The following is a 14,719-nucleotide window of genomic DNA, read 5'->3' on the forward strand; positions in this document are numbered from 1 at the left end:
AATTACATCAATAACAGAGCGTACTCTTTAATGAGCTCTCAACTTTAAAGACTTGAAGGATATTAACAAGCCGCTTGACAAATGGTGCTTAGAAGCACATTAAAGACGCTGCTAATGGAGCGCATAATGACGGCTAATTTTCGATCAGATATAAATTAGAGCCCCAACAGTTATTTGCCTTAAGGACTTTATGTAAATGATTCTGTTCTGTATAAACTGAAAAGCGAAGAGAGCCCTGCCATTTTGGCAATCCTTGTGGATATGATTAATAGATCTGCAATAGAACTGGGCAGAGACAACTGATGGCATTTTCATCTAAAAGTCAGTGTGTTTAGGTAGTAAATATGGTAACTTCTAGAGTTGATGTAGCCTTCTTCAAGCAAAAGAGTAAAAATGTCCTTGGCACCTCCCCCACATGGTTAAAGAAGTTAAAAAAAAAGAAAAAAAAAGGCATTCAGACTCATCCCCCTCTGACCTGCACCTCACACCCACCAACATACCCAGAAGAGTCGCAGCTCCATCCTTCACTAGGACCCAAATCTGCTTCACAGGCTCCCTAACCACACATCCCAGACAATTTTCAGAAATCTAAGCCTTGTGTATCACTTTTTTGAATCCTCTCACTGTGAAATCGCTTGAGATCTCATTCCTAGTTTTGCATACAATTCACATCCTGCAAGAGTGTGCTAGCGGGGAAGGGAGTGGGAGAAGAAAGAAGAGGAGGAGGAGAACAGTGATCAGTGTAGTAGTGGTGAGGTGGGAGGAAGAATGGTGAAAGAGAACTTGAAGGAGTTCAAACAGAAAGGTTGGAGGAACAGTAATACCTACCCAATTCAAAATGGAGGAGATATTGTAGCTTTTTAGTTTTTCTATTTATTTATTTATTTATTTATTTATTTATTTATTTATGGACTGCTGTGCCATCCCACACTCCTTCATTAAAAGATTTAGGTCTCAAGTCATCAGAGTGTACAAAAGGGCTTGGGGACTGATTCCTAAAATTTGTTTCCTTCCAACCTATTCCTTTCATTGTACCTAATGGGAAGCTGGGGAGAAGAGTTAGCCTAAGATGGTCTTACCTGTGTCCAGTTTCTGCTTTATCACATCTACTTGCCATCAGCCAGCTGGGGGAAATATCATATGTAACACTGGGATTGCTTGAAGCCGCATCTGGCTGCAGTTTCAGGGATAGCATCGTTTCCTGAACAAGGGGAAAGAGTTTGTATGAGTGAGTTTGCAAAACCTAAATAGACAGCCAACTCTAGCTTGTCAATGGCTTGTTTATTATCAGTTACAAACAAATAAAAACTCAGTCATGCTGTTTCAGGAAAGCCAAGCATTATTGCATCTCAGGATAGTTTCCTCTGCCTTCACATGCAAGGTAAATACAGATTTGGGGGGATCATTTTTATAAGCAACTCATGGGCAGCATTAAAGTTGATACAGAAATTCTGCCCCAATAAGTGAGTTGCTTCTAACAGTGACACCAGCTTCTAAGATTTCCTCATCCAAGCTATTTGAGAGATGAGAGGAGAGAAAAGAGAGAAGGGGGAGGGGAAAATGGAAGGAGGAAGGATTGAACAGTAAAGAGATTTCGTCTAGCTGATTAAATCATTTTATCTTGCAGTAACTGATACCTAATGGCCACGAGTTAAAAGGTGGAGTTAAACGATGCTGAGGAGCATCGTTACTGAGTCATGAAGTAGTTTCAAATTGGGGTACAATAAATACAATTGTTCTTAACCTAAATTAAATCTGTCTATTCTCCCCTCCAAACTTCCTCCCCAATTGTACACATTGCTAGTGCAAAAAGGCCATGTAGGAAACATCCGGACATTTCTGCTACCTTCTAGTTTAGGATTCTACAGCAATGGGAGGAAACAGAAACAGCAGCCTCAGCTTTCCCTTTGTCTGACAGCAACCTCTTGCTCATTTCTGCTCTCCACTGGGTACCTTGTGTTCTGCACTGATGCCACAACTGGTTGGTAAAACTACTATTTGAAAAACAAACCTGGAGTTACCTTAATAACAAAATTAATGACAGAACCAAAGAATTCTAGTCTTGCCTGGTTTTGAGAGGAAATGTGACTGAGCTTTTCAGAATTAGAAGCTGTGTGTGCCACATTCAGCTCAGAAAACTTGATCTACTATAACGTCTTTTGTGATTTCTTTACAGTGAATGAATGCATATTACTGAGTCTAATTACCAGTTATCCAGATATGTCTGCTCCTCTCCTCAGAACAAATTGAGAATACTTGGCAAAATGAAACTGGTCTAGCTCCCCGCACTGATGCCCTTCTATTTTATGATAGCTCCTCTTTCTCTTTGCATGTCTACACTGCAGGATCTACGATAGAGAGATAACATATGTGGTCATCTTTGCATTATTTTCCTCTCCCTGGGGAAAGATAGATAACTCTTCTATTAGCCACCCATCTCCCCCTCACATATTCCCTCTTTTTCTTATTCACCTTTCAAATCCAGAGTGAATCCCAGGGAAAAAGAAATAAGTCTCCCTGAAAAGGAAAGCAGCGTGAGAAAAAAAAAATCAATGAAATGATTTAGGAAATGGAAGAATGGGCCCCTTTGACAATACTGTAATTAAAAGCTTTCAGGGCTGTAAAGTGAAAAGTTGATGAAAGAAAGTGTAAGCTGCCAACCAATTCTTACCTAACCCAGTAGGACTATTTAGGGGAAGTTAGATTTAATTTAAGGGTGGGGACCCCAGGGTCCTCAAACTGCTCTTTTCCCAGATGGAATCAGACATTCTAGCTCAAAAGCCAGGGGCCAAGTTCTCTTCCCCAACAAAATCCTAACACTCTGGAGGTGAAGGAGAAAGGAGCTGCCTTCATTCTGGCTCAAGGTGACAAAATGTCACCTCCAGAAACTGAAATGGAAAGTTAGCGCTTGGGCACCATTACTTGGTACCTTGGAGTTGGTACCAAAATGGGACTTAAAACCAGTTAGCCAGGCTACCCCCTCTGAAAGCCACCACAAAACCCTGGAGAGGGTAAAGACTGAAGCACTGAACACTGCTTCCAAAGAGATCCTCACTTTAATTCTGGATCCTCATCCCTGCCCGTCCCTGCTGAGCCCAGCTGCAGGCCACGTCCCCTGTGTTCCCCTGGAAACGCAGATGGCTTCCACCTTTGGAGCCAGAAATGCTCCTGCCAAAAAGACACAGTGTTGGGCTCTGCGTAAAGGGAAGACCCACAGGCAAGACACCTGTAGCAAACAAAAGGTAAAAGCCCCATCAGGTGCTTTGAAAAAAGATACACAGAAAGGGGAGTCTCAAGCACCTTCCCAGGAGAAGCAAGCGTCTTGGTAAGACTAAGAAAGTGGCATTCTGAGTGAGTTTGAAAAGTTTCACCAAGCATGCTGGCAGGGGGTATAGCAGGAGAATGGCTTGGAGTGTGCCCATTTGTTGCTTTGTGGTGTGTGGTGTGTGTGTGTGTGTGATGCAGGTGAGAAGTTTTGAGGAAAATGCCAGAGTTGAAGTTGAGAATCTTGGAATCTGCATGTCCATGGAGCATGGCTGATGGAGGTATACACTGGCCCTCCGCTATGCTGCAAAAGGTGCCTTCACTCTGTGGTAAAATGCTTTGGTTCAGGTCAGATCTTAAAGAACCTTTACAATCCAGGCCTTGCTTGGGTACACCAAGGAGCCAGCTGCCACCTAGGGAGAGACACTCCACCCTCACCCCAGTGCAAGAAATAGGGGCTCCTAGGTTTATAACTAGTGAGCACAAAAGGTGCCCCTTCTTCGCAAAGGTCAGAAGCCTTATTATATTTTTTGGGCTTGGGACTGCTGTTGAATTTGGAGCGTCATGTGACTGTTTTTGCAAAAAGATTCTCCACCTCTATCATATCACACACTCGGCCAATAATTCCCCAAACCATGACCTACTCTGCCTCTGGAAGTCAGTGAGTCTTCACTCAGTTTAACCAAAAGGCACAGAAATGCAGACAGCCATTCAACAAAGCCAAGGTAGCCCACAGGGAGAGTAGGACTGTCCAGCCCTATGTGTATTAACCCTGCATCTCCAGGTGTCCCTTGCCAACCCGAGTCATTCAGGCCTTCCAAGAACACAAACACTGCCCTGAACGAATCGTACAGAGGGTGTTAGTTTAAGCCTTTTAGTCACTTACAAACACATGAGTAACTTTTTTTTAAAAAATCAAACCCCGTTAGTTTAACAGGACGACTTGGCATCTTACAACAATTTCAGAAGCCAGTTGGCTTCTCTCAAAAATATCAGTTCTCATTTTCTTGCTGCCTCCAATTATTCAGAAAGCCCCCCACCACCAGAGATAAAAAGCAAAAACCCTCACCCATATACACAAATAAGACTCTGAGTATGCTCCCAGGGTCCAGAAAATGCAAAAGTTAGGGGAGCGAGGAAAGAGGAAGTACAGTATTGATGAAAAATCAGGACAAGTTTTTAAGAGCCACGATCCAGACCCTATGGGAGGGCGAGGGGGGCACTGGCTTCTGTTAGCTACAGCCAATTCTGGGGCTGGGGGGAGGGAGCTTGCTTTCCGCCGAGTGACAGCTGGAGTAATGGCTGCAGACCCAGCGCGGGGTGGGGGCGGGTGAAGCTGGGCGGGGGTGGGGGGAGCAGTAATTACTAGCCAGGCTCACTCGCCTCCCTACTTTAGGGCGAACGCGTTCTTCCAGCTGCGCGCCTGGATTGCAGCTCGGCCTCGGGGCATCCTGGAGCCTGAATGGGGGATGGGGTTCGTGCTACAGGACTTTAAGCTGAGGTTCCTAAAAAGTTTCTGAGCTAGACTCTCCCCGAAGGCCCTATCCTTGAAGCAGGGGAAGGCCGAGTAGAAACTGCTCCGTGCCCAGCAGCCCCCAACCATTAGGCCAGCTTTAGGGGCCTGGCAAAAAGTGAGAAAGGGGTGGTGCACAAGGGATAACAGCTCTGGAAGCGGATGCGCTGCACAGGCCAGGTCTCAACCTTCTACCACCACCTTCCTTCCTCATCCACAAAAGCTCGAACCCTGAGAATGCGCGCAAGGCTCCCTGGGGCCCCAGAACCCTGAAGTTGATTGTATATCAAGAGGCTGCCCTGGGAGGGACGGGGAGGAGGGGAGAGGGGTAGAGGCTGGGTTCTCCACCTCCTCCCACCGCCTCTCTCCGGCTGGCTAGAAGCCTCACGTAGTCAGGGATTTTTTCAGAATAATTGATGGGTCCAGTTCTCCAGAGCTTTCCCAGTGAGAGCGCGGCGGACCGCGCTAGAATTTAAATAGACGTGATTAGTAAAATGCAAGGGGGCGAGGCGCCGCCCTCTCTTTCTTGCGGGTTCCTGGCTGAGCGCCTGGCGAGGCGCCTGCTCCCCCAGCTCTGGGGGCCCCTTGGGGCCCGGGCGAGCTCCTCCAGCGAGGGATGGAGGTTCTGCTCTGATCTCACGCACTCCCAGCCCTTTGGACTCTACCCCTCACCCTCTCGCAAACCGCCTGTCACCAGTGCACACCAGGAACCGGAGGGGAAGAAAGGGGAGACGGGACTGGTAGGGAACCCAAGGCCAGCTTGTGCAAAGCATTAGGTGGTGAGTCCGAGGGTGGGGGCGAGGATCTTGATTCCTTGGTGCCACCTGAGCCCCGCAGGCGGGCGCGTAGCATTAGCCTCCAAAAGCGAGGAAAGCTTCTGGGCGATCGCCTGTCCCCGCGTCCTGCTTCTCAGTCTCACTGTTCCCTTTCCCGCCTCCAGGCTGCAGAGCCTGAGCAGCTGGGACTGCGGAACTTAAGGCGCCTCTTCACTTACCCAAAGCTCTGAGAAGGACTCTCCGCAAAGAAGTGACCTACACTGGGAAAAGCCTTCGTCTTCCCTCTCTCGCATCCCTATCTCATCGATTTGTTCCTGAAAATGGGGCTGTGCATTCTTATAACATCTACAGCCAATTAATATTGCATTAACTCTATTTTAAAAAAACAAAACACACACACACAAAAACACAAAAGCACCAGAATACTGCACCCTATCAAAGCCATCTATTATTCACGGAAATGTAATTGGAGACCTAAGATATGTGTGTTACGGGGCAATGGAGGAAAACAGTCGTGACAATATTTCAGAAAGGAAGGGGATCCGGGGGTATCTAATATTTAATTTCAAGTCTGTGGTTTTCTAATTCGAGATTAAAAGCAGTCACGTCTTTGAAGCCAGACAGTTGGTATAAATGTACAGTTAAAATATTCTATTCCACGGTCCCTAGACAGAGCTCTCTGCTCGTCCCAGGCTTCATTAAATTTTTATTATCATCCCAGACTAGAGCAGGGAATGAGCAGAAAGACTGTCCATCTAATTGCAATTGATAAAAAAAAAAAAAAAAAAAGCTCTTAGATTCCCCCCCCCCCCCTAATTTTAATACATTAACAGCAGATTTTTTTCTTCTTGGTATGTCCAGGCTTTCCCATCCCTGTGATACACACAAGTACATTATCACTGATGCATTTTCCACTTTCCAACGGGCACCAGGCTTTGCCTTCTTCTCTGCCCTTTGAGAAGGCCTCAGGGGTTGGTGGGAGTGGAGGAAGAGAGGATAGGGGAGGCTGGCTTCAGAAAGTGATGCTATATGAGAAGAAAACAAGTGACACCAGTTCTCGAAGCATCTGGCAAAAGATCAACGAGAGACAACGTTTGCACTAAGCTGGTTCTTCCTGTGGCAAGATGAAAGCATATTATTACCCAAACAAAAACAAAACAAACAGATTATTAGGCCAGGCTGCACTTTTCCACAGCCTTTCCACTGCGTGGAATGAAAGCAAAGAGCAATATTTTTTTTTTATTTCTGACTGCTGCCTTCCCTCTTCCCCACATCAGAGAGAGAGAGAGAGAGAGAGAGAGAGAGAGAGAGGAAGAGAGAAGAGGGAGGAAGAAAAGGAGGAAGGGAGGGAGGGAGGGAAAGAGACAGAGAGAGAGGGCTCAAAACGTTTGTTCTTCTTCAGCCTTCTTCATGTGCTGCTAATCTGACTGTCACACCAGTCGACTGTAGATATGTGTTCGGGGAGCCCATCTCAACAAGGGTGCTTTAAATTTTTTTGAAACGGTGTAAATAAAGCTTTTCATCTCCAGGCGTTGAAAGTACAGAATAAAACCCACAGTTTGCTTTCTGAGCAGCTTCCTATTATCACATCACCACTTAATTTTATTTCTATTCTCTCCAAGTTAAATAGAAAGACTGGCTCACAGGGGAGCTGCCATGTGCCTACAGACTGGGGATGTCAAGCAGAGAGACTCACTGTGCAAAGTTAATTTCAATTCCCGTGGAGGATTTCACATTCCGGCTGGCTCTGACCCACAGTAATTAGCTGAGATAACTAATGATTACTTACTTATTCCTTGTAATTATCTGGATTTAATAATTTGCTGTGTAATTTATTAATTCACTCATAATAGACTTTCAGTACTGGAAATGACTCCTTTAAAGGGGCAAGGCAGGGGAAATTTAGTGATTTTTTTTTTTTCTCATTGCCATCAATCTGTCTCCTGACAAATGTGGACTTCAGGAACATCATAACTATCCGAAAACCTTTATCTTCCTTTTTGTCCTACAGGATACCAATCCAACTTTTTTTCCCTTCTGTTGCAGCAACCCTCTCCAAGACCAACTGAAAAGTAAAGTGAAGTTTTGAGTTCTAATATGAATCATTTACCTAGAGATATAAAGGGTTTTTGCAAAACAATTCCAAAAACAAATTTCTAAACTTACTCTCATTGCCTACCTCGAAAAATTTGAGCTTCATTCTCTGAATAATATTATTTTTAAAATCAAGAAAATTTTTCTATGCATTTTTCACTGTCTCTCAAGAGCTTCTCGAATAGATAGGTCAAAATAAATGGATTTATTTGAAGTTTGAGATAAAACATTTTTATCCCTCAAATTTCAATTATCTTGAAAAAGTTTCAGTTCTCTTCACAAAGAGAAGTAACAGGATCTCTCCTTGATATTGAAAGGTGTTATGTACTATCACTTATTTTTAAAAATCAACTTTATGGAAAACAGAAGAGTATTACATTGTATGTAAATCCTAACTACTTCATTTGCTTTTTCATACTTACATTATTTTTCCCAAGCTATGTGTCAATGAAACATAATCTGATAAAAAGTCGATCAACTGATGTAATGTCAGATATCTGAAAGAAACTTACTTCTTTCTGGATGGTGTTATAATGTTTTGCTATGAAGGGTGCTTAGATATCAACCAGGGCTTACATGATCATTTCTGTTCCATTTCAGTTTGGATTTAGATGACCACATTGAACAAAAAGATTGGATCATTTGCTTTTAGGGAAGTCTAAAAAATAAACTACATAATACTGAAACATAATATTCAAGATGTCTAGATATGCTACTAAGTCAATTCATAATATATCTCTTTCCAACAAAATAGCAATTGTGGACCTTGGGGAAAATTAGGAAATAAGTCATAAATGCCAGCAGATTTGATTGATATGACAAGAATTTTCAGACACATTCTACTACTTATCCATTTGAGTATTTTGAAAGTCAACACCAAATGGATATTTCTCAACAATTTATACATGGTTCAGCCTATTCTTAGCTTTAATTTTTTCTTTAAGACCAACCTCTTCTCTCCAAATCTCTTTGGTTTGGTATTGTCTCTGTATCTCTGCGACTCTCATTAGTAAAAACTTTCAGAATATATTTCTTTTCAGCTTTTCCCATACAACACATATTTAAGCATGCTCTAAGAATGAAAATATTTCCATTTTGCAGACAAGAAAGTTTTCTCTTACCCTAACACAGAGAAGATTAACAAAATGTGATGTACTTTTGAAAGTCCAGGAACTCGAGAGACAAAGAACACCTGGTGAATCAGGAGAAAACATCGGCCTTTACTCTCAACTATGGAAGTATATATGGATAGTTGTTGTTATGTCACTTTTCTCACAAAAATCTTAGGCATGTATGCACATATGCAAGCTGTCATATACTTCAAAAGCACTTTTAAAACTCCTTTTTATTTCTGTCCAATATGTTTCTCAATTTCTACTACTTTTACAGTGTTTTCATCTTCATTTATAGATGCTATATTTGTAGAAATAAGACACTAGCACATCTGTCTTATTTCCTGCCAGCTAACTCGCTTTCACTAAAAATCCACATATGAGAAGGGAACTGTGTTATTTATTGAATATCATTTTTATCCTAGATAAGCAAGCTGAATCTGTTGCACATTTAAGTCATTTTATTCATTTTCTCCACTCTGGAGAAAGAAAGAAAGCAGAAGGTTGTCTAGCTAGCTAAAAACTTTTTGGTCAAAGGTGAGTTGGAGTAGAGCTGAGTGCTATAGTTACTATCCATGGTACTGAAATTAGTACTCAGCATTGTACCGAGCTGAGTTTAACTCAGCATATGCTGACTGTTTGAAAAGACTTTCAGGAAAACCGAATCTAAGAATACAAAGGGAAACAGAAGAAGAAACTTTCAGCCTTCAAGACAGAAATAGAATTAAACCATCAGTATTACTATACTTGAACTCACAATTTTTTCTTTTAAATTCCTACAAGTTTTAATGTTTTCTTAGGCACCTATGCAATATCTCATTATTTCTAATGGACACTCAGATTTTGTTTCTTCAGGTGTCTTTCTTATTTCAGTGATAAAAAGGGGTTCTTCCACCCATTCTCCATCTAACTTTCACAACGCTTTTTGTTACATCCAGAAATTATGATATTTCCAACAATATTTAATCCCAACTTGAGTCACTGTAACAACTTTCATTGACTCATAGGGTATTTCCTAATCTTGTCTCCAAAATAAGAAACATTTCAAGATAGTTCCATATCAGAGGAGTCACAGCTCAGGTTAATAGAATTACTCCTGGAGAATGATCTAGTTCTTCCTCTCATTTGAGCTATAGATTAGCGTGATATTCTTATATTAATTAATAGTATGAGATATTAATAACACAAATATCTAAACCAGACACTTACTGAGGGAAAAAAATCTTTGAAAACCTGATATTAAGTATGTTGTCCAACTGTTGTAGGGAGTCTGAATATTATTAAAATAGTGGAGAGATGTGTTTAAGCTAGGATCAGAAGAAGAAATGACTGCATCAAGCATGATGAATTTTCTTGTGTCAGTGCCAAACCAGAGTCAGACAGACTTCCCACCAACTCTGGTGACAGGGTGAATCACAGAAGAGGGCAAAAATTTGCTACTTCTAACTACATAGCATTTCTTCCTCAGCCCTACTCTGCTGTGTGAGTTTCCTTAAAGGTCATGGGAAATGAGGGAAGAGAGAGAGAGAGACTTTACTTCCTAAGCCAGCAACTCAGGTGCTTCCTGCTCTGTCTGGGTTTGTTGCTTTCCCGTGGTGGTGACCAAGCTGAAGGCTATAGTGGGTTCGTTTCTGGGCCTCAACCAGGGTGCTGTACTCCTCCGACCAGGCCTTGGCTCTTGCCACACCCAGTCTCCTAGAGCTGCTAAAAAGTAAGCTGAGTTCCTTTCTTACTTTTACTCCTGAGAGATGGGAGGGAATGCATGAAATTGTGTCCATCCAATATCTCTGCTTATAAAGATTCTTTTTGCAGAATTATTGCAAGTCTGAAGGAAGAACTCCAAGGGAGATATTTGGAGCCAAATACCGTAATTTCTTCTGGGCAGGAAAATGAAGTATCCTGTGAGATGAGCTCTCACTATTAAAAAGCTGTTATAAACCTTGTTCTTTAATACTTTACCAGAGAAACAGCCCCTACTAAGTCCAAGCTATACTTTCATAACAACCACTCCCTAATAAATCATCAAAATGTGCTTCCTCCTTTTAAAAAGTCTCCCACCAAAACACTTCCCACATAAATGATTAAAATAACATCACATTTTAAAAGCCATTTAATTTTAATAACATATTTTAATGAAAAAGCAGCATACGTTCCCAATAAAACATTAAAATTATCTCTTCAATGAAAGACAATCAAACAACACCAAAAATAAATTAATACATTACCATAGTAAATAAACCATCTATTAATAAAAACAAGAAACCAGGCCATATACAGAACTCAAGACTTTGGAGAGCCTCAAATGGAACAGCAATACAGCAAAATTTGTAAGAATATATCTATGTGTGCATCATTTTTAATGAAATATTTACAGTAGATAAGGTACCAGTTATCACGTACCTAATTTTTTGTTCCAAAAGAATTTTTCCAAACAATGTGAATTTACAAGCAGTGCACTGTCTTTCTTATAGTTCAAATTAGTTTTTCTACAAACAAACCTCCAAAAGGAAAAACTGAAGGATTCCTATAAATGTTAACATGTAGCCAACAAAGCAATTGAAAACTGGAAGACTGAAATACCTTGGTGAAATCTTAAAATGCGAAGGGCAAACACCAAGTGGCAAATGCACCTAAAGCTAGAAAATGGTGCATCAGTCATGCTTCCAACTGCTTCTTCCCTTCTGTTAGAGGTGTGTGTGAGTGTGTGTGTGTGTGTGTGTAAGGGTAAGTGAGAGCGCTCATGTGTCATGGGGACAATGTGGGAATCCCCATTAAATATGTAACGAAGTAAACAATACTTCAGACAGTGAATCAGGTCTACACGATTAAGACATCCATTATTGAGTGTCTACTCACAAATCAGAACACTACCAGTAAAAACAAAGAAAAAAACAATCTTCATTCAAGTGAGAATATACAAATGGGTCAAAAGGAACACAGTATAGGAGGAAAGCTGTAAAAATTCAGTAAACTCATCAAACAAAATTTTTTGAATGTTACTAGCTATACATTTCCCCCACTTTTTTTAGACGAAAGAAGTTTAATTAATTAGAATGTGCACAAAATTAAGTTGCTAGAGAGATAAATTAATAATTTACAGAGAGGGTTGTTCTGCAATAACCAATAATAGCTTTCAAGATCAGTGGACACAGCAGGCGCAACTCTTTTCTTAAGCATTAACACTTCAGAGAAGGAAAAAGGGGGTAAGAACCACAATAAAAATATATATATAATATACAGTGTAAATGCAGAAAATCTGCCATCTTTTTTTAAAATTCAAAATACTTTAGAGATGTCTCTATCACATTAAGCATCAACTCTAGTTTAAAGTTTTAGTCCTGAATCAATTTCTATTTCTGAAAAATAGTTGCAAAGTGTACTTTTAAACTTGAACAGGGGTGATGTCTGTAAGAATAAAAACAAATCTTACTTGATCATTCTTGTGGACTTTTTAAAGGCTGTCTCCTCTGCCTTCCTGCAAACAGCCATCTCCACATTTCCTCTGAAGGATCCGAGGTGGGGTTCAAAGGGACAACTTTGCTACAACAGACAAATGCCATCTTTTGTTATTCTTTCCTTTGAGAAACTGTCTTACATTCTCACCGGCTTGGGCTCAGTTGTTCGCTTGTTCGCTTCCTCTTCAGTCCTCGATTTGTCGAGATTCACATTTACTGGAATTGTTTCTGGTCGCCAAAAGTGAAAAGAGGCAGGAGAGAGAAGGTGAGAAAAGAGGGGACGAAGAGAGGGGCGTCTCTGGAGAGGCCAAGAGTCTTCTAAATGCCGGCGGAATATTTCATTCTTTTCTGTTTCTGCCTCTGGTTGCAGAACCAGACGCGCACCACGTTTTTCTTCAGGTCCAGCTTCTCCGCGATGGCGGCGATCTTTTCAGAGGAGGGCCGAGGCTGAATGGCAAAGTAGGCTTCGAGCGAGCGCTTCTCTGGTGCAGCGATGGACGTGCGCTTGCGCTTCTTCTCCGCGCCATTGAAGAGCTCAGGCTTAGTGAGCTTCTCGCGGTGGGACTTCTCGGCCTCCTCGAGCCATGCCTGCAGGATGGGTTTGAGCGCGATCATGTTATTGTGCGACAGTGTGAGGGACTCGAACCTGCAGATGGTGCTCTGGCTAAGCGAGCCCACGCCGGGGATCTTGAGGTTGGCCAGCGCAGAGCCCACATCTGCCTGGGTCACCCCCAGCTTGATGCGTCGCTGCTTGAAGCGCTCGGCGAATGCCTCCAGGTCCCGCGGGTCGGCGTCCACGTCGCTCATGCAGCCCATGTGCGACGGCAGCCCGTGCGCGTGGGCCATGCTGAGCGCTGCTTGGTGCATGGGGTTCATGGTGGCCATGTGCGGCGCGTGAGCCGGCGTGGACACCACAGCGCCGTCCGGGCCCGCCATAGCGCCCAGGGCCAGCCCGGGACTCAGGTGCTCCAGCAGCTCGCCCTCCAGCGCCTGGTGCGGTTGGTGGTGGTGGTGGTGGTGATGGTGGTGGTGGTGGTGCGTGCCTGCCAGCGCAGAAGGGTGCGAGATGGGCACCGACGAAGAAGAGGCGGCCGACGTGCACGGGATGGTGTTCATAGTGTGGTAGGTGGCGTCCGGTTTGAAAGGGCTGTGGTGGGGCGGATGGTGGTGGTGGCTCTTGCTCTGGGAAACGATGTCCACGGCTGCCAGAGCCTCGGCGCGGGCCAGCAGACTCTCATCCAGCCCACCGAATATATTGCTCTGCAATTGCAAGTAGAAGGCACACATTACGCTCAGCAGGGAATTGTATGCGCTCTCTCCGGAAGCCCAGGCCCAGGGCTCGACACCGCCGCCGCGCCTACAACATTCCCAGATCGTTAAAATAATTAATAATAATAATAATAATAATAATAATCCTGAAACCAGGAGGTGAAGAGAAAAAGAGAGAAGCCACCGAAAGAAGCCGAGAGTGCAGGAGGAGGAGGAAAGTGAGCCTGTAGACACAACGAAACACAACACAACACAACACGCGCAAAGGCAACATCCCAGGTCATAAAAATTAATATGAAAGGCAAGACCCACTGAATACTTAAGAGAGAGAGGGGGGAAAATTGGTTGGAGGTGTGGGGTGATTTGCTGTGCAGACATGAAAAAAACATCAAGCAGATAAAGGGGGCTGTCAAAATGTGCCTTTAAGCGGTGATTATGCAGAAATACGCACCGGTGGGGTTGGAAGACAGGCTCTTCGCATAGCCTCCGAGCCCCCGCCGCCGCTACCGCTGCTGCCACTGCTGCTGGAGCTGCTGCTCCGGCCTCCGCCGCCGCCGCCGCCGCCTCCACCGCCACCAGCGTTGCTCGAGCTGCTAGGGGAGCTGGCCGAGGGCGCAGTGGGAGCCGTGGAGCCCGGCGAGGTGCTGTGCAGTGCCGAGTACTTGGGCTCCACGTGCAGGCTGCCGCCGTGCGGCATGCTAAACGCCTGCTTGCTGTTCAGGGACATCATCATCATCTTCTCGCCCGCCGGGGCGCTCGTCCGTAGAGGCACTCCCTGGCCCCGACTGCCGGGACCCTCCGAGAAGTGCTGGGCCGGGGTTGGAGCTGGGAAGGGCCGTGCGAAGTTGCGCTCACCCACCGCCGCCTCCGGGCTCCGCACCCCTGGTCTCCGCTACGCACTCCTTCGCCGCCTCTGCTGTCAGTCTGAACCGATGCCTGACTCCGTTTGCCGCTGGCTGCAGACCTCGGCGCCCGAAACTGCCCCCGCTCCTCGCGGCCGGCGAGTTATACTCCTCTCTCCCCGCGCCTACCCCCGCGCCCCCCGCCCTCCCTCTCTCCCGCGCGCCTCCACCCTCCCTTGCCAGGAAACGCCGGCTCCTGCTAGTTTTCTCGTGTTGCCCCTTCTCCCTCTCTACTCCCCTCAGGCTTGAGTCCTTTCTGCTCTCCCCGCACTCGCCTCGCGCTCCCCCACCGCGCCCTCCGCCGCCCCTTTTCTGCCCCCACCGGCGCTCTGTT

At 44.5% G+C, this 14,719-nt stretch overlaps 1 protein-coding gene across 2 annotated transcripts; it reads right to left on the reverse strand.

Moving 5' to 3' along the window:
- Positions 1–10,856: 10,856 nt before the first annotated feature.
- Positions 10,857–14,463, reverse strand: POU4F2 (POU class 4 homeobox 2). Of its 2 annotated transcripts, XM_009207667.3 has the most exons (3): positions 14,127–14,213; positions 13,939–13,976; positions 12,431–13,484 (listed from the first exon to the last, which is right to left on the reverse strand). In XM_009207667.3, the coding sequence occupies exons 1-3, from the start codon at positions 14,211–14,213 to the stop codon at positions 12,533–12,535; spliced, it is 1,077 nt and encodes a 358-aa protein (XP_009205931.1). In that variant the 3' UTR covers positions 12,431–12,532. The 2 variants fall into 2 exon arrangements, with proteins under 2 accessions (XP_003899295.1, XP_009205931.1); XM_003899246.4 differs by having other exon boundaries at positions 10,857–13,474; positions 13,935–14,463.
- Between the last annotated feature and the right edge of the window lie 256 nt (positions 14,464–14,719).

Source organism: Papio anubis, chromosome 3 (genome assembly GCF_008728515.1).
Source record: "Papio anubis isolate 15944 chromosome 3, Panubis1.0, whole genome shotgun sequence".
NCBI classification, from domain to species: Eukaryota; Metazoa; Chordata; class Mammalia; order Primates; family Cercopithecidae; genus Papio; species Papio anubis.